This window comes from Fusarium sambucinum, chromosome III (assembly GCF_050947815.1).
Source record: "Fusarium sambucinum isolate potato_lamoka chromosome III, whole genome shotgun sequence".
NCBI lineage: Eukaryota > Fungi > Ascomycota > Sordariomycetes > Hypocreales > Nectriaceae > Fusarium > Fusarium sambucinum.
The window spans coordinates 7,072,931-7,093,673 of NC_139292.1; the positions used below are offsets into that span (position 1 = coordinate 7,072,931).

At 47.5% G+C, this 20,743-nt stretch overlaps 8 protein-coding genes across 8 annotated transcripts; 3 read left to right on the forward strand and 5 right to left on the reverse strand.

The window, feature by feature from the left end:
* Positions 1-108: 108 nt before the first annotated feature.
* FSST1_012532 (pepsin-like aspartic protease) lies at positions 109-1,568 on the reverse strand (the record flags this gene model as incomplete). The annotated part of the gene is made up of 2 exons (XM_083235768.1): positions 109-1,131; positions 1,191-1,568. The coding sequence occupies 2 exons, from the start codon at positions 1,566-1,568 to the stop codon at positions 109-111; spliced, it is 1,401 nt and encodes a 466-aa protein (XP_083082228.1).
* A 794-nt stretch (positions 1,569-2,362) lies between these two features.
* FSST1_012533 (uncharacterized protein) lies at positions 2,363-5,770 on the forward strand (the record flags this gene model as incomplete). The annotated part of the gene is made up of 8 exons (XM_083235769.1): positions 2,363-2,540; positions 2,595-3,157; positions 3,207-3,333; positions 3,386-3,543; positions 3,590-3,659; positions 3,709-3,757; positions 3,808-4,975; positions 5,033-5,770. 8 exons carry the CDS (start codon positions 2,363-2,365, stop codon positions 5,768-5,770), a joined length of 3,051 nt encoding a protein of 1,016 aa, XP_083082229.1.
* A 615-nt stretch (positions 5,771-6,385) lies between these two features.
* Positions 6,386-7,315, reverse strand: FSST1_012534 (uncharacterized protein; the record flags this gene model as incomplete). The annotated part of the gene is made up of 3 exons (XM_083235770.1): positions 6,386-6,449; positions 6,502-6,854; positions 6,902-7,315. 3 exons carry the CDS (start codon positions 7,313-7,315, stop codon positions 6,386-6,388), a joined length of 831 nt encoding a protein of 276 aa, XP_083082230.1.
* A 705-nt stretch (positions 7,316-8,020) lies between these two features.
* On the forward strand, positions 8,021-9,987 carry FSST1_012535 (acyl transferase/acyl hydrolase/lysophospholipase; the record flags this gene model as incomplete). Its single annotated transcript, XM_083235771.1, has 6 exons — positions 8,021-8,063; positions 8,124-8,259; positions 8,310-8,528; positions 8,580-9,332; positions 9,386-9,474; positions 9,527-9,987. 6 exons carry the CDS (start codon positions 8,021-8,023, stop codon positions 9,985-9,987), a joined length of 1,701 nt encoding a protein of 566 aa, XP_083082231.1.
* Positions 9,988-10,131: 144 nt separating this feature from the next.
* Positions 10,132-12,036, reverse strand: FSST1_012536 (uncharacterized protein; the record flags this gene model as incomplete). The annotated part of the gene is made up of 2 exons (XM_083235772.1): positions 10,132-11,169; positions 11,218-12,036. The coding sequence occupies 2 exons, from the start codon at positions 12,034-12,036 to the stop codon at positions 10,132-10,134; spliced, it is 1,857 nt and encodes a 618-aa protein (XP_083082232.1).
* Positions 12,037-12,496: 460 nt separating this feature from the next.
* On the reverse strand, positions 12,497-13,461 carry FSST1_012537 (uncharacterized protein; the record flags this gene model as incomplete). The annotated part of the gene is made up of 2 exons (XM_083235773.1): positions 12,497-13,088; positions 13,142-13,461. The coding sequence occupies 2 exons, from the start codon at positions 13,459-13,461 to the stop codon at positions 12,497-12,499; spliced, it is 912 nt and encodes a 303-aa protein (XP_083082233.1).
* A 252-nt stretch (positions 13,462-13,713) lies between these two features.
* Positions 13,714-14,841, reverse strand: FSST1_012538 (uncharacterized protein; the record flags this gene model as incomplete). The annotated part of the gene is made up of 3 exons (XM_083235775.1): positions 13,714-14,020; positions 14,070-14,557; positions 14,611-14,841. The coding sequence occupies 3 exons, from the start codon at positions 14,839-14,841 to the stop codon at positions 13,714-13,716; spliced, it is 1,026 nt and encodes a 341-aa protein (XP_083082234.1).
* Positions 14,842-18,030: 3,189 nt separating this feature from the next.
* FSST1_012539 (Six-hairpin glycosidase-like protein) lies at positions 18,031-20,646 on the forward strand (the record flags this gene model as incomplete). The annotated part of the gene is made up of 3 exons (XM_083235776.1): positions 18,031-18,110; positions 18,178-18,853; positions 18,904-20,646. 3 exons carry the CDS (start codon positions 18,031-18,033, stop codon positions 20,644-20,646), a joined length of 2,499 nt encoding a protein of 832 aa, XP_083082235.1.
* Positions 20,647-20,743: the final 97 nt, after the last annotated feature.

Below are 20,743 nucleotides of genomic sequence, written 5' to 3' on the forward strand. Positions count from 1 at the left end.
TTGTGCTATCTTGATGGAACCTCTACAATTTCGAGTTTGTACTCAAAAGCTAAAGTCCTGCCGAGAATAACGTCTATCGTTTACTCGCTGTTGGTAACGCTTTCTAAGTTAAATCTTTGTAACAACTGGGTTCACGTCAGATCTCGACGCAAACCCGATTCGCGGTTCTCCCGTATAATCATAGATTGAGATCATGTTGTCGATGAAGATGCCACCCAGAACCCAGTTGTACTTCTTGGTTCCAAAGCTCATGTACGTGACAGGACTCCTCAATAAGCCATCCGCGGACCCAGATACCGGACCTAACGATAAGTCCTCTTTGTTGAGCCCGAAAGTGGCCTCTCCAGCTGCATCGCCAAAGGTGAACGAGAATTCGGTGAGACCTCCACTGGGATAAGCCACAATGCGGTTATTGGCTTTACCCTGGATGACCTTTGCTATCTCGCGACAGTTATCTTCAGTGGTGGTCAGAAATGAGCTACCCGTATCGACAAGGGCTAATTGATCCTCGCATACTACCACGCCGTTGACGGTGACTTTGTTGAGACGAACCACCCAAGCTCGATACTTGTCAGCAAGTGCTGGACACCAAGTTATACCGTTGTGGTAGGATTCTGGTAGGCTCCCGATCACAAGCCATCCTCGATCTCGTGTTTTCTCATCATTGGACCTGATAGATCCAGCAGGCTCAGAACGAGGCCCAATGAGTGCAAAAGACGCTCTCTTGATCATGCCGCTTTCCATCAAATGGACCACAAGTGTACGGTGGAACGGAATAGGTGAGTTATCTGCAGAAAAGCCAAGGCCCAGGATTCCCAGAGGCAAGAGATTCTCCTGGGCTGCAATCTTAGCGGCTCCGAAAACTTGGGGTGTCTTCAATCCCCCAATACCAACAGTGGCTTCAAACAAGGAAAATGCAACTTTTTTCCCGCCTCCATAAAGAATCTCATATGCTTTGGACCCTTCTTGAAATCTCGCGGCGTCTTCAATGGTGAGATCCACGACTGATCGCCCAGGTGGGACTTCTTGGCTGACTTGGATCCGACTCTGTGCCCAAAGGATGCTTGAACCGCTGTCGACTTGTAAAGACACCTGATTCTGGGGACTAGAACCAAACTGCACGTTGACTCTCTGGAGTGAGATTGTGCTTAGTTGCAGTCCTCTTATCTCAGGCGGGAAAGATTACTCACATAATTCGTTGGTTGCTTTTCGTTCTTGACATCGCTCTTGAGTTCCAGGATGACGTTGTCAACACCTGTTTCGCCCTCCTTGATCTTCTGGCTTTCTTTTTCACGTCGTTCTTGGTCCCATGTGGTATCCTCAGCCGACATTGCGGGGGCAGGAGGGTCTTCCAAAACGTAGTGAAACCCTTGTTGAGGGTTCCATTGACGCTTCGCCATCTTCGGAATTCCAACATTGCCGAAACCTATTGTTAGATAAAAGCTCCCTGGTGCGACACTGATATCATCATCCGATGAGAAGTCAGAGGGATAGAATTCAACGTCTGTGACGCCATCTGGATATTCGGCACCAACAAGACGGCGTATTTCGGCTTTGGCCTCTTCCATCGTGTCTCGTTCTTGGTGTAGTCCGAATTAGGCCCGTGGATTTAACGGTGTGAGGTTGATTTTGGTAAACGATAATGATGTTAAAGGTTGTAGTTTGGAGTGTAGATTAAGTGCAAATTATACCTGGTCCTCTTGCGATAATCGACAAACTGTTGGGGATACTAGGATATCAGGAACTCCTAATCCGGGTATCCAATAACATAGCCAGCAGATACCTCTTCGTGCAGGAATATTGAGATAACTCACGAGCTAACCTCCAGTCTATCACCTGCCGTACGGTTATCTCCGGGCTGAGCTGAAAAAACCTAAGCTAACGTCTATGACACGTCGTAATTCATACCATACATTGCTTAATAAAAGAGTCACTGGAGGCATGAATTAGAGTCACTCGCCCAATGAACGTTACGTCTTAGTTGCATCAAAGATCTGGAGCGGTCTATCAAGTTCCTCGCATATCTGTCGCGCCAAGTGTCTCGCATAATTAGGATGGATTGGTCAATTGAGAATCTCTCTGGGCGGGGTTATTCTGACCGGTGAGATTTCAGCTAGCCACCTCTATTCAGGTAAGGCCCAGAACAAGCAAGCTCCTCACGTGCAGATAAAGGTGTTCTAGGTATTGTACCTAGCGCTGCATTACGCTGTCTAGGGCTGACGAACGGTAAATACCGCCCCCAATCACTCTAAACGAAGGATCCAAGGAGCTATTTAAGGCTGATGTACCGAGATCACCAGCATTCTGACAGACTCCTTTAATTTTCTCTCTGTCATTATCTTCAAACTTGTGCATTGTGATAATGAGTTCATCCGAAATTTCAACGTTCACGAAGGAGCAGCTCTCTGGACTTTTCAAGCCGCCTTACACTTACAAAGAGGCCAAAGAGTCCACAGGACTTGCCGAGAATGAGCCTATTGATAACCTCCAAGACGACGACATAGTAGACAATAGTCTGGATGACGATCGGTTCTTTGAAGGTGATTTCAATTGATGTAATGTTGACTAGACTTGTAGCTAACTGGACTTACTAGCTGCCGAGCATGAATCCGTTGTCTTCGGCGTGAAACTCAGAAACATACATGGCGTTGAGATTCCTGCAACCGACCATGAAACGTGGAGTGTACAAGCCTCCGACGGGACATGGGGTATCTTCAAGAAGAAAAAGGAAGTGAGATTGACATTCGGCCGCATTATAGCGCTAGCAGGTGACTTTTACAGCACCCATGCCGACGATAACAGAACCCCTGTCTGCGGCGCTTTCTTCGCTGAAAGTCCTAGTCTCAGCACACCTGAGGGCTGGAATGCCGCTGTTAGCCGCTTCAGAAGCGCTGTACAGAGTCTCAAGGACGACACTGACCGAAACCTCATCAGTATCGGGGACTTGATCGACAAAGAAAAAAAGGGCACTGATGAAGCGGAGAAGGAGATAAAGGATGGTGAGAATAAGGGAGATCTTCATACAATTGCAAACGCCTACCATGACCATGGCTGTGGTATCCCGACCAACAAAGCTTGGATTGAGGCTACCATTGGGTTTAACAACCCCAAGTCAAGCCTGTACGCCTGGCTGTCTTACATCAATGCGGACCACTTTGTGAGTTTGACCAAGAGCGATAAGGGATTATTTTAGCTAACTACAACAGGGCGACGATGCGCTTACGGCTTACAAGGTCGGCCACTCGGAAGCCATGAGGCTCGCTAAAGAGGCAGGGGCCAAGACGTCGGACACTGACAAGGCAAATGGCCTACAAGACGCTTATATGCACGAAGGTATGCGACCAAATGAACAAGTTGTCAACTCACTCTTCTTACACTTGCACAGCCTTTTGCCTTCATTATCTGACTGATGCATTCTCATCCGGCCATTTAAGAGCACCAAGACGTCAGATACACAACGATGACTACGACGAGCAAAGCATCGCTGCTACTTCTGCAATCCTTGGCAAGGAAACCCCGATCTGGGATTTCCAGGCAAACTATGTATGTCGATTATCCGTGATGATGAATATGGTTCTGACCAATCCAGATGCATGACAACGATTCGGACACTGGCCTCCTAGTTCAGAATCAACTTGGCCAACAGTGGCTTTGTTACGGTAAGCACACGGGGATCATGGGCGGCGACTTCAAGCTAACGGATATTAGGCGACAAGCAGTTCAAGGAATCATGGGACATTGTTAACCGAGCTCGAATGTATGAATTATTATTCAAGGAGATAATGATGTGAACTGACTTATTCATAGCATGAACTGCGTCCAAGCATCAGTGGACGAACTATACCAAGACGCTTTTACCAATCAGAACGCCAAGAACCCGTCAGACTTCAACGCCGTCAAACACATCCCCGTACCGATGCTAGCAGCTGGCAAGGGCCCATCAACAGACTGGAAATCTGAATGGGGCGGCTACGATATCCACAACCCTGCTCCACTGTGGCAGGTCAACTCAGAAGACGACAAAACAGCTTGGACGATCCGTTCCAACGTCAATGACCATTCTGTGTTCAGCAGAAAACCTAGCACACTCAAAAATACGTCAACCAGCTGGGTCCCTTACTCAGTTGATGCGAGCAAAGAATGCTATGAAGCACGCGACAGTGACTTCCGCACCAAGGGTTCGGCACCTTTGGCAAAACCCATCGATGGACTCGCCAGTGGAGGTTTCGTTCAGATTCAGGATCTTGCTCCTGGACCACTTCGCTTTCAGACGTGTGTTAACTTCTGGGGACCGGTTGTCGTTGGCATCCACGATCGAGAAGGAAACGTGGAAGACAAAGACACTTTTACTCTGCGAAACCGCATTGTCGACTTTGACAGCTATGAAGAGAGGAGCACTATCCAGCCACTTCAGTGTGTCAAGTGGCACGACAAGGACGGGCTGGCCGTTTACCGACTGATGCTGCAGCAAATTGCAGGTAAAAAGACACTCACACTTTCTGGCTGGACAGTGAAGGATACATCGACATCTTCAGGAAAAAACCAGGCCACGTTTGCTCCTGATCAATCCTGGGCCTTTGAAGCAACCAAGCTATTCAAGGACTCTCCCGTAATGGAAGTGTCTTCATCTCCGAATTTGATCCGAGGCCTCACAGGAAACTTCAAAGCTCAAGCCGGTACTAGCCTAGCAATCCTCAAGTTTGACATCAATAATCCCGTTGGAATTAGTCTCGTTGCGAATGACGGTACCCTCAAGTCAAACACAACGGCAACTGACGCCAAGGGAGTTTATAACTTTGTCAAGACCTTGAATACTGGCGATTCCGATCGTATTCTCTTAGCATCGTTCGATAATGGTGACTCCAACACCACGAAGATGGCACTTGATGTGATGGATCTCACTGGTGATGCACCTACTATTACCAAACATCAGGCCAGCATTTCGGTATCCCCTCAGTCATCACAGATTGTTCTTGTAAGTTTTCTAGTGTTAAATCCACACAAGCTTGGTTGCTTACTCTACACGTTACAGGTTGGTGATCTACAAAAGACTGGAAGGGACCAGATCGTCGCACTTCTTGATAGCCCAGACAATCTCACCGTCAGCGTGAACGATTGCACCTCAAACGGCATCACGGAAACCACTCAGAAGAATGTTCCGCAGACACTATCAGGCTTTCCTCTCATCAAACCATTCTTCAGCGCACTCGTTCCCTCTGAGGACCGCACCTCGCCCAACAGTCTTTCCATCCTTCAGATTTCGCTCCACGAGTACAAACAGAAACCTCATTTCATCTTCCGCCTGACAGACACCGTCAACTGGACTACGAAAACATCAACACCCGTCGAGGATAGACTTGCTTCGGATCCTCATTACTTCCACTTGAAATGGATTCGCTGCTCCAGAAAGTCAGACTTTGATCTTAACACATCGAATGCCGTTCTTGAGGTATTCTCTTTCTACGGTGTACTTGGCATTCGACTATTTGCCCCTATCAGTGAGAAGAGCCTGGCAAACTATCAAGAAATTGGTATGTTGCAGTACATGGGTCAAACAAGCATCGGGACCGGGTTAGGATGTGAGGGTGACTGGGGTAGTGGCATTCTCACTTGGGGGGCTGAGAAGAATGATTTTGTCGACTTCGAAGCTTTTACGCCCGATGCCAGCGGAAGCGCTGGAAAGGGAACTTGGGGTATGTCGGCCACTGATACTGAGAGACCTCTTGTCACGGGATGGGACGTCGAGGCCCGGCCAGGGTACAAGGCTTAGAACCATTAAATATGTCTCTCATTATACATTATATAGTCTATTTCGTAACTGTGTGCCCCCAAAACATCGCTTTGTCACTGTATAAAAGTATACTTTAGTAATAAGATTGCCCACATCCTCTAGAGCTACAACAACCCCACTGACAGCTTGGGTGTCCCTTAAAGTGCCTGGTCCCATGCGCACATCTTGCTGACGGTTTAATCAAGTCAACCGAAAATGCTGGAAATGGTGAAAGGTGCAGGGCTGCTGACTCGCGAAGGGAAGAGCTGCTTGGCTTATAAGCGGCTACCCGTGGTGGAGGTAATTGAGGGACGGGAACCATCGGGCGTTGTATCGGTGTTGGAGGAGGCATCGACATAGGGGTCTGCCAACCCGGCAGTACTGCGGGGTTAGAGGGAGGATATCCGTATGAAGATGGAAGCATGTATCCAAATTGATTTGGTGTTGGACCAGTCATGACGGGGTAGATATTGATGACGTTACCACTGAACTAAGTACGATTGTCTCCGTAGCTCGATTCAGTAATTTGCGGTTCAGATTCCACTGGTATGACAGATGGGGGTGAAGCGGGTGTCATTGGTAAATTATACGGATTGTCATCTTTTGTTGTTGAGATCAACGTTTTGGCGTCCCAGGTATCCTTGGAGTATTCCGGAGGTGGTGTTCTTGGAATACTAGGCTGAGAGATCTGTCAGTTGCCATGCAAGACAAAGATGTACAAGTAAACTTACTATTGACATAGCTGGTGTCTTTTCTTCGGCCACTTGCGGCAGAATTGGGGACACCGTGACGGAGGCTCTGTCACGCTGCTGACGGTACTGCTAGTGTCCGAGAAGCCCATGGTAATCGACGGTGCTCGGGTGTTGGGCTTTCTCAGCCTATTTCCCGTTGAAGAGACAAGCAAAGGGTTCCGTTGTGTGTCTTGCTTCCTTTGTCTCTCTGCGCGCTCCCTTCTTCCCACTCTTCCTTCTATTGTAAAGTTCTCTGAGCCACCGTTGCTGAGGAAGGAGTCTCGACGGGAAAAGGACAAGTTCGGCGTTGACGATTGAGGTGTTGGAATCGGAGATGGGGTGGCATCGACCGGCTGATAGAGAGTCAGAATAATTCCACGACATGGATATAATGACGTACTGGCTGTCTATGGAGTCCCAAGAAGACTTGCGCGTCCAGTAGTTCGAGTTGCAGCAAAATGGCCGCCTTGCTAAGGTACGTGAAGAAGAAGTTCCATGACATGGTCAATCGAGAGTTAGAGTCTGCTGTCCATTGCGGTGTGCCCATACGCAAACACAAGTTGTGACAATCTTTGAGATGTTCATTGCAGCTGTCGAGTGTGCTCACAAATTCTCGCATCATGTCTGCTTTCACAAGACGGGCCTGTGCTTTGAACTGTACGTCAATTTGGCGGTGGTCCACATACTGAACACTATGCAGAATATTAAAGTGAATCTCGGGATGATCGTGCTTCTTCAATTCGTCGGCAAGTTCTCTCAACCTGACGAAGACATTTTCGCAGGCTTGTTCAATAGTTTGGTAAGTAGTTGACATTTTTGCCAAGAAATGAAGACAATAGTGACAGAGTCCCGAGGGACACATTTCTGCACGATAGTTTTATGCAGCAGGTCCTCTGGCGAACCAACGGGTAAGAAGGCAGGATGCCTTGAGTGAGCCTGGAACCAATATTGGCTTGGGCCATGAGACCACACGTTGCAACGTTAAACGCCACAGCGCTTCAGCTGCAGGGGTCGTATCGTCCACCTCACCAGGCTACGAATGAGAGGCCATTGAGTTGTCTCAGCCGCATTTAGGAGGCCTCAAACAGGAACTCGCGGAATGAGATAAATCACTCAGCAAAAAGCGCCATCATCGCCAGGGAGTTGTTTGTGCTGAAATGTGACGTCGATTCAATTCGAAGGGCAACTTTGGCGCCGTGGACAACCCTTGAGAGTGCCACGATAAATGTTAGCGTATTTATGGTACAAGCAACCACAAGAACGTCTTACTTGTGCAATACGTCACTCTACAAATCAGCCTTGTCATGTTTAGTACAGCCCTACTCTGTTCCTGGAGTACGTACAGTAAGACGCCAACTCTGGATCCAGACTCCCAAAGGAACAGAGGAGGCTCACGATGCTACACATAAATACTGAAGAGGCCCTTGACACACCCACAGGATCAAAGCGAGCTTCAAACATCAGCACTTGTTACTGAAATTGACTTACCTGATCTTCATTATAAACTTTGCCGTCCATTATGTCGTCCGAGTCTCCCAAACAACTCAAGTTCCTATCCCTTGGTAAAACTCCCCATATTATCCATATACCTACTCAAAGGATCTTTTGCTAACTCATATAAGATGGAGGCGGTGTCAGAGGCCTCTCCTCTCTAATCATTTTGAGAAAGGTCATGGGGGTAGTGGGATACAAAATGAAGAGAAGAGATTTACAGCCATATCAATACTTTGATCTCATCGGCGGTACAAGCACTGGCGGGTAAGCAAATTGTGTGTAGATACCTCAACGTATATTAACCTGATATGTAGTATCATCGCCATAATGCTTGGCCGAATGAGAATGAGCATCGATGATTGTATTACTGAGTACCAGAGACTCGGTAGTATTGTTTTCGGAAAGCAACGACATGGAGAGTACATGTTCGATGAAAAGATCCTTGTCCGTGAGACGAAAGCCGTGGTTATGAAGTACTTGGGCAACGAAGACGCTCCGCTTCTTGATCCTCTGGAGGATGATGCCTGTAAAACGTGAGTACAAGTTCTGAAAAGCAAGACTATCGCTAACCGACGTCGTTCCAGTGTTCTTTATACCTTGCCTTTTAAGAACACAGTCCAGCAAACAGCCACCGCTCTACGCACTTACATCAACGAAGATAAAGATCCAAACCCGAAGACATGGACAATCTGGGAAGCTGTGAGAGCAACATCTGCCGCAACAACAGTTTTTGAGCCTTTTGTTCACGGCCCACCTGGAAAGGAAATTCGGTACATCGATGCCGGCTTTGGATACAATAATCCGAGTGATCTCATCCTACAAGAAGCTAGAAGTCTCTGGGAGGGCGATCACTATCTATCCCTTCACACAGATGTCGGTGTATTCATCAGCCTCGGAACAGGTATGGGTAAGATCGTCCGTATGGACAATGACACCATCATGGAAGGTCTCTCTGCAAAGCTCCGGGCCCCAGTCAAGGCAGTCGAAGTTATGAAGAAGATTGTCACCGGGACAGCCACCATCCACAGGAATGTCGCCGAGCAATTCGGAATTAACAGTGTTCGATATTACCGATTCAATGTAGACCACGGGCTCGAAGATGTCAAACTGTTCGATTACAAGAAGAGAGAAGATATGGAAGTCGACACGACAGCATATCTGGATAAGATCGAAGTGGAACGAGAGTTGAAGAGGTGTGTGGAGGTCATGAAGGTTCTGCCACTAAGAGAGCCAAGTTTGCTTAACAACCAGAATGACGAGGCAAATGTTTACAGCTTGGGCGAAGATGGAACCCCCGAAGAACAAAGGCTCATGGACAGACTCAATGCTCTAAGAATGTAGGTTCTCTACCCTTCCATCGTTATCCTGTGTTGTTTGCTGACATTGATAGCAAGCCCGAGTGTTTCACCCGCCATTGCAAAGAGTGGGAAAGCGAAGTAAACAAAGAAGGGGCTAGGTATCACAAGCTTCTCTATACCGGTAAGCTCAGTCATCGATCACTATACTCACATTTCGTCTAACAGCAAGACAGAGTTGGGGATAGGATATATGTGGAACGCAGTTGTCCAAGCAGATTTACTTGACGAGAGAGGCCGAGAGATACTGTCCTCCTGCACACCCAACCCCGACCGTCCACAGCTCCTCATATCTCACGACTGCAAGGCAGATGCGTACTACAGTCCCGAAGACGAAACACCCGAACGTACAGCAACCAGGATTGAGCTTGCAAACAAAGATCTATCAAATGCGTTCCAGATCTTCAGACAACTCCTCTGTACGATAGTAGGTATCTGGGATGAGAGCAGTTTTCCTTATTGTTGGATAGCAAAGCGTATGGCTGGTATCCTTGAGATTTGGGGATGCCGTCGCGAAGCAAGGAATCTCTACTTGGTAGCAAGGGATGGCAAGGTCAAGGTATTTGGGGAAGATCATTGGTCCGTTAGAAGGCTGCAAGACAAGTTAGAGAGGCTTACATATCAGTTGAGAGAATAATTATGAATGAGTAATCCTAATCGCTGGGATCAACCTTTATCGTTTCTAACTATGCAGTGACTTCAGCTGTGATTGGAACACATAGCTTCTATTACCAACTATCTACCATTATATATAGCTAGTGATATTCTGGGATGATCGTGATTACTGCCATCCATTGACTTCTGGATCCGTCCTCCAGCCCGGTTGAGAAGGATTCGCCAATTTGGCCAGCAGGTCCGGTAACATATGTTCGATGCGTCCATTATCGCGTGCCGTTGCTACGATTTCCAAGATGTGTTGACAGCGTTCCCAAATTCTTGCTCGGTTCTGCACCCCTGGAGGCGAGGTTCCCTTTGGACCCAAGAGCCTCCACGTGCGTGCCCAATCAATTTCAATTGTGCTGTTCTGTGAGCCACAGATCCATGATTCTACATCTGCACGAAAGCCAAGCCATTCTTGCGACATGTGCTCCAACTTTTCCTGGTAAGGTGCCAATATCTCATCCCGCCGCTTGCTGTTGGCTGTCTTGACCACCTTGCTGATTTCTTCCATTTCAGGATATTCATCAGTGATTTGTTCCCATAACTCAGCCTCAGCCTCTTCCGTCTGAAGGCCAACGGGGAAAGAGGGTATTGGGATACCCAAAGGACAAAGGGGATCCCAGGCAACGGGTCGATCTGGAGATTCGGGATACTGGCTGCCCTCTAGTATCTCCCAAAGCCAAGCCATGTCTTGACGGACAATCTCTTTGAACCTTAACTGAGTGTATTGATACATCGTGTGACATGTTTTCGCTACTGAGTCGACGTCTGTAGGGCTGAGAAGGTCGATAATCTGATAGAGAAGTTCCTTAGGGATGGAGTCAAGAACTGATGCTTGGTTTTGCGTAGTCCCTTGAGCGAATGTCACATCCAAGCAAGGCTTCAAAAGCGTACGAATGTCTGGAATCTCCACCGGGTTCGCGACTATCCATTCGTCTCCAGTATGATGGTACCATGGAAGGTTCCAATGCTCGCGGGCTCTAAATACGTCCGGGTGACGTAACTCCAAGAGCTCTCTGACCTCCTGTGCCCGACTTTCAATCTCTCTCCAGTGCCATAGCCCATCTAGATCAACCCTACCGTTTCTGCGATAAGATGCTTTGGCGTATATGTCGAGGCAGTATGAATGAACCGGGAGGGGGTATAAAGAATCTGAACCCTGTCCTCGTGTCAGATCGGATCCTAGTATGTTTTGGCAAGTACTTACATCAACTCCCTCATTTATCATTGGCCAGTCACATTTCAATTCGCGAAAACCATACCGCGGCGGATAAAACGCCTTCCAAGAAATCCAGTATCTACCCTCTAAAACATTGGAACCATTCGACTCGCCCGAAAGACAGAAAAAACTGTCTTTTTCCATGAGCCTTACATCAACTCCAGCCCTGAAATTGTGAGGCTTAGGCATCACAAATCGCACATTGCGGCAATTCTTCATCTGTCTCAAGCTTAGCCTGTGACCATTAATACCTCGTAGAGTCTGGCACGAAGGTGAGGCGATATGCTCCGGTGGGACCTTGTGTTCGCCTTCACCGGGGAAGTCCGCCAAAGTAGGGCTTTTGCGATTACCAGTGTGGTATATCTTGTTATTGTACCAGGTCCCATTTGGCAGACGCTCGGGTTGTGGCTGATTGCAGAGTTCAGACATAGGATACAAATCCCTGGCACCATCATGTTCCTCGTTGAGTGAGTCACAGTCAATGTCGTCGCAGCCGCTTTCACTTGATGCCGCCTCTGACGTCTCGCATTCTGAGTCATATTCCAAGGGCTCGTCATCGCTTTGCGAATTTTCCTCGGGCATCCAGTCTGGGTCGTCCGAATCATCGTCTTCGGGCCAGCAGGGTAGCGACTCCCACTGCAAAATCTGAGCATCGGCTGGTGTACGATCTGCTGTGGTGCAGTCTTGACATTCCTTGTCCTTCGCGTAAGGCTCCCACCGTTCTGCCCAGCCTACGTAATTTGCCCCATCTATATCCCATGCGGCACTTGGTGGCTCATCAGGCTTTCGGATGCGGGCAATAGCCATGTCCACGCCGCATATTTGGCAGCTGAATGAAAGCATGTAGATAGATCGTCCACCTGTAATGGGAGAGATAGATTGACTGAATTATAATTATACACACCCGTAGCTTGAAAGAGGAAATACTCAGTTGTGATGTGTAGTGATTTTATGAGAGATTTTTGTTGGGGTTATTGATTAGTGAGATTGACGATGATTGGATGAATTAATTGAAGATACAAGTTGAAGCACTGCAGACAGGAGAGAAATGCACATGTATTGGGATGGTCACGTGATCATGCTCGTGATGTCCTCCACGTCCAACGGGACTACAAGGGTCGTATCAATTCTAACGCAGCTCCAGAAGCAACAGTCTAAACTCTTTTCAGTTATGAAAGCGGATCAGTTCCCCTGGTGAGATATCATACATGGCCTACACTCCATGTTGTAGCTATCTTGTCTCTGGATCTGTCCATTATACCCTACTCTACTTCCATGCTTCCCAAACTTGCCTAACTGTGAGAGGCTCAAGGCTCGGAAACACAAGTGTCAAATCTCCTTTGTCCTGGATATCAACATTCCCTTTCGCCATGCCAATACCTGCCTTGGCCAGCACAGCCTTCATGCCGTCCTGCATCTCCTCGGGCAAGATCTTTTTCATACTGGGAGTAAACTCAATTTCACCTTTCTCCATCTCCTCAATCGTAAAATACTTGACATTGAACTTGACACCCATGACTTCTTCGGCTAGCTTGACAGCTTCATTGAGAGTAAGGCGGTTTCCGATAATCGAGTGTCTGCGCTTCCATGATGGGACGTCAAGCAATGCGACAGTAAACTTTGCCGCGTCGGTAGAATGTGTCATAACCACAGGATTGTTTCCGTCGCCCGGAATTACAGCTACCCTGTTTTCTGGGTCGATTTGTATGTTTGCTGCACCAATATGGGTTGGGATTCGAGGGGCCGCCCAGTAGTCTAGAAACTGGCCAATGGAGATGAGGGTGAACTCGAGGTTTGTTTTCTCAAGCATTTCGATGGCTTCAAATTTCCAACGAAAAGAGGGCATATAGTTAAAAACACTAATCGCTCGTTAGTCTACATAGGGATTGGTAAAATGAAACATGAAACTCACTCTTTAGTATAGACCGCTCCAAATTCACTCGGTATGAATCGCTTGGTGCATTTCGATCGGTTCGCTGCTTCAACGAGGTTAAGTTGAGCTTGTCCGCTGTCGTCATTATCGATGGGAAGACATGAAATGACAGTGTCGATCTTCTCGGTCTCGAGCAGGGATGTCAGACTATCCACAGACGAATAGTCTACTGCCCGAGACTCTGCGTTCATCGCCTTTCGTGATAGTACAACATAATCATGAGTCCCCGCTGCCTTGAGGGCTTCGACCATAGTCCGGCCTAGGCCTGACGAGCCTCCAGCAACAGCAACTTTTCCCATAATGTCTGATGATGAGATACCGACTTCATTTGGAACGACGTCCTGGAGTTGGTTTATATACGTAGACGAGACACACGGGGAATAAGAGGCGGAGTGTGTTGCGGAGTTAGTTTCGCGGAGTTTCGGAGACGGGCCACTATAGACCCCGCCTCTTTAAGCCGGAGCAAAAATGGTTGGGCTTGCCAGGGCAGTGAATTAATTTCTTTATAATTATCTATTAGGAAATCTATAATGACACTAGGTCATTCGTTTTTATGTGACTGTGACCTCGGTTGTCTTTCTAATGACAAGTCCCTCAACATCCATATCCTGCAATTCAACCTCGGAAATCTCTGATCGGGTTGAACCGTTTGTAGGAACAATTTGTTCTTGTGAGTTGCTTCCTTCCTGGCCAACATCGCCGTACATCTTGGATGCGTAGTTAGACTTTGTGGTGTAGCATCGAGTTTGAGTCTGAGTTGTATTCATTCCATAACGCGTAGGGTTTCCTGGCTGATCGCTGTGTGTGTATATCGACCTATCCTCGTTGAATCGGAGTTTAGAGGCTAGGGTATCGAAGCTGAAAGTTTTGTTAGCATGTTTGAGGGCAGAATAGCAGGTTTGCTTACTATAGGACAATTGGGTAGAGACAAAAGAGGGCGTAGAGGAAACGATCGAGCTGACTAGCAATATTGACTGCCTTTTGTCCTGGAGTCTGGAAAGGATGAATAATAGTTCGAACAACGCCGATCAAGGCTAGGAAAGCAACGCGCATCTCAGTACTGCGTGTGAGATAACGAAGAAGGCCGACTTTAAGTGCCGCGCTCATGCTCGATGACGTAGCGGAAGCGAAGATGACGACAAGGAAATAGGCGCTCAGGCATTCGGAAATGGCCATAAATGTAAAGTAGCCAATGTGCAGGTAGTTGATGATAACCTCGAATTCGTGCACGCCTTCAATGAGAAATTTGGCTCGGTAAATAGCGATGAAAACACGGGTGATGGCGGTGCAGACCATCAAGCCCCAGAAGATGATAGAGAAAAGTCGCCATTGGTTAGGTCGAAGGACTCGTTGGAGGATGATGTAACTGTAAAGCAACAAACTTGCTTCTTGAAGCTATTCAAAGAGTCAATACGCGAGATCGGCCATCAAATGATTAATTGACCTACCAGCCAGAAGAAATCGGAAAAGACAGCTGCCACTACTTCATTGACAACAGGGTGCTTTTCGTAGTACACATAATAGCAAAGACCGTTGGCAATGGCGCCGGCAGCAGATGAAAAGATAGGCACAGCAGCCAAGACAGTGAATGTGGTGATTTCGCAGACCAGGATCCCAAAGACGACATTCACCAAGCAAATGGTGCTGAATATGGACCAGCACACTTCGAAGTAGTCCATGGCGAGTCCCGACAAATGCAGCGGTCGCTGCTAGAATTGTTCGACTCGGGGTATTAAAGAAAGTGACAGGACAAATGAGAGGGGATGGAATAAGAGGGAGATCGACTTTTGACTACCCACGCTGATCTTATGTCCAGTTGTTCGGGTCGGCAACGCATGACGACTGGGGAGGGAGGGGACTGGGTGATTGAATGGCGTTTCTCTAGATCCTTCGTTACAGGGTCTAGAGGGGGATATTGACTAACATTGGTTAGCTGATTTAGCTCTGGCACCCAAGGTGGGCTGAGGCTGGGCGAGTGATGGTTGCAACTCGTTAGCCGGGGCGTCCACTAACGTGAATGAGGATGCAGGCCACAGACGGGAAGACGTCTTCCATCACCGGAATATTAGCAACTGGTATGTATTTGACACTGAAGCGGCCTGATTCATATCTTGATTCTCCGATTAACATTGGCTTTGGTAGACATCTAAAGATCGACACTCCAAGGCCCGTGTTTGACATTTCACATGGCATGTGAGACAAAGCAAAGCAAGGATGAAATTCCTGTTAGATCGCTTTTATTACCTGATAGCTTTTCTGTGCCTGCAGCAAAGAGGGTCCCTCATTTTCGTAAATACCGAGCTACAGACAGGAACGTACGTAAACGAACGTCTGTCACATCATTTTAACATATCAATAGAGTTTATGCTAGTGTCGCAACCAGCGCCTTGGACCTTGGCATTAGTCCTCGACTAAGGCTGAATGTAGAACTAGAGCTGTGGTCCTTACCCCGTACTACTGGTGCCGATGTGCCAACCGGAAGACTTTATGCGGCTTTCCAGGATCTGTTTATCGTGACCCAGTCCCTGACTCAAGTCGATCACTGCTACCCTGGTGATGTGGGGTCGTTTGCGGAAGCACGAAAAACCGTTCAAGCGAGTGGAGTTGGAGCTTCGGGGAGCAAGAAGAGACGAAAGACCATAAATGGAACAGATTAATAATTAGTTTAGACATGTCCGCACCAGTCAACGTCTTGAATCTATTCAGCATAGCCTCTCTGCCAATGACATCTTACAAATTAAACAATTTTAATAAGTTCCTATTGTCATGATAAGATGGGGTAATCGAAGTCTAGATTACGATATCTGAAGGTGCTTTGTCGTGTACCTCATCTACGCGATCAATCGTATTACAATAATTGGCTTGGCATTATTATACTGTGACATCGGATCCATAAGCCCAAGAACAGCGGAAAAGGGCCGCCATCAGCAGACGTCAAGGTCAACAATAGAAGCGTCGGCCAATCCGTGTCCAACACTACATGGATGCGCCCGTTGAGCGAGGAAAAGACAGACGCCATCTCCACGTGGACTAGAAAGGGGGGACATGTTCCGAGTATTGGGCGCCAGGGTCCATCAGACTAATTATCCCCTGATTTTTATCGTTCAGCTCCTCCGCAAAAATATCCAACCCTGGAACTCCACTAGAAGGACCCGACATGACTCGGTTTCCTTCGTTTAAACCGACGAACCGGCTACAACGGGGGAATCGATTAATGCCAAGGCTATAAAATCGATGGTGTCAAGTTGTCAAATTAATTTATCGGATGGGAAAATATATCCGAAGAATTGATTGTGTTGCGACCTTGACAACGTGCATTCGAATGGTGATGCTGGAGGCTCCTTGCTGGACTGGAGTGCTGACAGGGGCAGTAGAGGCTATAGTCTGTAAAATGGGGTGGCAAAATAACAACAAAGCACCAGAAAGCAGCTTGGCGCAGTGGAAGCGCGGTATGTTTACTCGAATCTTGTGTACCCAAAATTCGCACTAACAATTCCTCAGCCGGGCTCATAACCCGGAGGTCACTGGATCGAAACCAGTAGCTGCTAGCTACAAATATCTTTTTTTTTTGCATTTTTTGGATTGAGTCTATGACAGCTACCACAGCGTGCTAGCATCGCATTCTCATTCTACTTGTATCTTCTTTTGACACCTCTCCTGGACATAATCATTTTTAACTAGCTGGATCTGGGTAGTGCAGCAGGGACACTCTGAGGCCCCTGTGGTTTCTCGCGATTGCGTGCCACTGAATGGAATGGCCAATGCGCACACGCGAAGAGCGATTGATCGCTGTCGCATTGTTGTTCCGGTATGACTTATATGATACTCAGATCTCGAGGATTGAATGGGGTTATGTGAATGGACACTGCCACTACCGATGAGGACTGCGTAGATGCGCGTCTACATTTTGACAGCTGTGCTCATGCTACTGATCATATACACAAATTGTTGTATGACATGTCACCAATGGCTATTCCTCCGTTTCGGAGATCCTCCCCGAATAGCTCAGCTGGAAGAGCGTTCGACTGTAATTGTTATATGTCATCGAAAGGTCACTTGTTCGATCCAGGTTTCGGGGATCCAGTATTCTTTTTTGCTAATTTTGTCTTTTATTGTGGGTCTATCAAGCTTCAAGCTAAGTTCCATTGTCTGCTTCTATGCAGGGGATTATTCAACAAAGTTCTGTTTTAAATTGAAAAATTATAAAAAAGTAAAGAGTAATTGTATTTTTACTCTAGGCTCTATTTGAAGTACTATGACATGTGGTTATAATAGAACTGTTGGTTATAATGCCTTGTTCGCTTTTATCTCAGCTTTTCTATCTTGTATCTCATGAGGATTCCATATTTAACGTCGAGTTTTAATTCCACTTTTATCCCTTTACTTGCCTCGACTAGATATTCTTAGCTGGCAAAATTTACCTATTGCAAAGATGCTATCTGTTTGCAAGATACTATACAGCAAGGCAGTAATACACTATGCTTCTATAAATCAGTTGTTACTAATTGTGTCCAGGGTAGTTTCTCGCCAACTTTTGTTCCAGGTACACCAAACGCGGGGTGCTATCGGGCCTTTTCAATGGCTGGTGCAGCACAATCTGGGGTAATGTCGATCATTCGGGTTATCAACAACCGAAATTACTCAATCGTCTCCATCAGCTAAGCTCTAGCCATCTTTTAGGTCCATCGATCTTCGTGCTGAAGGTATAGTGCCGAGCTACCATGCAACTCAACGACGCCTTGTTCCCCTCGATCGATACCGAACCGAAGCGTACCGAGCCTATTGACTGCCGGAACAATGAAATAAAATCACAATGCACTCGTCGTGAATAGTTTCAAGGTCAACGAAGCAGGAAAACCTTGGTCGTCATGTTAGGTCTATCTTCGTTGTCGGGTTTGAACATTCTCGGTGTGGTCCTGCTCGGATCAGCAGGTCTTTGCGAGGCAAAGTGAGTCTCTGCTAGTCTAATCAACTTACTAAAACGAAGGATGATAGAGCTAATCAATGGACACCAGCACCGAAAAGCCGTTCCTACCCAGAGGCCTCGCTTTGGGCTCGCAACCTACATACAAAACCAAGCCCTTCACTAGTTTCACTCTAGACTCAAAGAAGAACACCGTCGCAGTTGTCGACTACGGCCACGAAGTAGGTGGGGTGCCATTCTTTGACGTCAAATCACTCAGTGGTCCAGCCCAAATCGAGGTCAAATACACCGAAGCCTACCAAGGCTTGGAAGAACCTTTCAGCGACGGTCCATTTCTGTATGGAAACCAGCTGGGGAGTAACTTCCGTATCGAGACTCTGAATATCACCAAAACTGGACGCCACAATGTCTTTCTTGTTCAAGGAGGTCAGCGATGGGAGTCTCTCAGACTCTTGACTGAGGGGAGTATCAAGTTTTCCAATGTCGGGTTCCACGCTAGCTTTCCCAATAAGGACCCGGATGAGGAACCTGGTTTCTTTGAGTGTAGCGACGAGCGACTCAACAAAATCTGGAAAGCTGGAGTCCGAGGTGCGCAGTCTTCGTGTCTCGAGCAAGGCAGTCAGCCATCCACTTGGCGTGTCGATCCAAAGAATGGGGCCCTGATCGAGTCTTTGAGACCCATCCAAAGTGAGAAGGCCCCTCTTCTTGGAAATCACACTCTGGAGTTCGAGACCAAAATCGAGAGAGGTGGTCTCTGGTATGGAGTTGTAAGTTATCATCTCAGACACTGTTTTGAAGGCATACTGACTATGGAAAGGCCTGGGAGATTGGTAAAGGTGGTGGAATCGGCCTTCAAATCACTGGGGACCTGCCGAAGGCAACTACATTTAAGAACCACAACTACACACTATCTCCTCGCAACACCCTGCAAGTCACTTCTGGCTGGGGTCAAGTCAACCAGACTACTGTACCAACTTATCTCCTGAAGACATTCGACTTACCATTCCCCGTCCACGAGAACCAATGGTACAAGATTCAAACTACCCTCAAGAATGGCTATCTCAGCGCTTCCATCGACGGAGCGAAGATCTTCGAAATGTCGCTTACTTCCTACCGTGTCTTGTTCAGAGGTCAGATGAAGCCCATTACACTCACTGGTCGCTTTGGTCTTGGTGCGTATCAAGACCAGATGGCGTACTACCGCAATGTGAAGGTTCACGATGATGACAAGGGAGAGCTTGTCTATGAGAGCAGTCTGACCTCTGATGATATCCTCGATGAGTACGGTGTCAGAGAGAACATCTTTGCGGCGTGTCTTGATGGGCCAAAGCGCGATCGTCTCATCTGGCTCGGAGACTATTTCAACACTTCACGCATCATCGGCGTCAGCACATCACGTCACGACCTTCAGAGAGGAACTTTTGAGTCCCTTATCCCGACACAGAATGAGGACGGTTTATTCAGTATGAGTGCACCGCTCGGTTACCAACCAAATATCACAGTCTTCTCTGATAACTATGGATTGGAAGACTATCAGCTCCTCGGTCTCTTGTCACTGTACTACTATGTACAGTCAAGCAATGATCTCGACTTGCTCAAACAGGAATGGAAATACTTTGAGCGTGTGGTTGAATGGTCTGTGAGTACTGTCAACAAGACAGATGGATTAGTCCATCTCAACGGTGCTTTCACAGGCCCTGCCGTGTCTGGCTCTGCTGTCTCCTGCATGACTGTCCAGACTCTCCATTCCATGGCTGAACTTGCTCAAGCAATTGGTAAGACAAGTTCAGCGAAGAAGTGGAAAGAAGCTGGCGATAGGCTTACACAAGCTATTCGCAAGTCACTCTGGAATGATGACCTTGGAGTTTGGAAGCTTTCTACCGCAAACGAAACCGACTTTTCCGTCACTGGTATCTCATTCTGCACCACAAGCAAGGTTGCTACTAGAACCCAGGCCACACGCTCTTTCAAGGCCCTTGACAAACTGGCTCTTGGTCCAGGGTATCTCGACAACACTAGAACAGATCCAGATGCACCCACTGCTAGTATCAGCCCCAACACCAACGGCTTCCTTCTCCCAGCGCTCTTCGAGTATGGCGCCGACAAGCAAGGATCCAAGCTTATCGATACACTCTGGGGTCCAATGGTAGATGACATCAAGACATCCACGGGTGCAAGCTGGGAGTATGTTCTTCACGACGGCAGTCCTGGTTTGGGTCTATTCACCTCTCTCGGTCACCCATGGGGAGGCGCAGCTACATACGTTCTTACCGAGTGGGCGGCAGGATTTCGACCTGCACAGGGTATCGATGGGTATGGGTACAAGAACTGGGTCGTCGGGCCAGAGAGTGGATTGTCTATGGGCTTGGATTACGCCCATGGCCGTGTACAAACTGCCTTTGGGGGCAAGGTTGAAGTAACTTGGAGACTGACTAGTAACAAGAAGAATATGGAGGTGAGTATCAAGGCACCGAAGAAGACTAGTGGTGTTTTCGTGTTTCAAGGGACAGAAAGAAAATTGAGTGGTCAAGAGCAGTACAAGTTCACTGTCAGAGTTTAGAATGCCTACTTTCTTAGCTAGGTACTTGTTATCTCTAATAAAATTGCCGCTCCCCATCTTGCAATGTCTTTAGCCAGATTCTTGCTCAGACATGTTG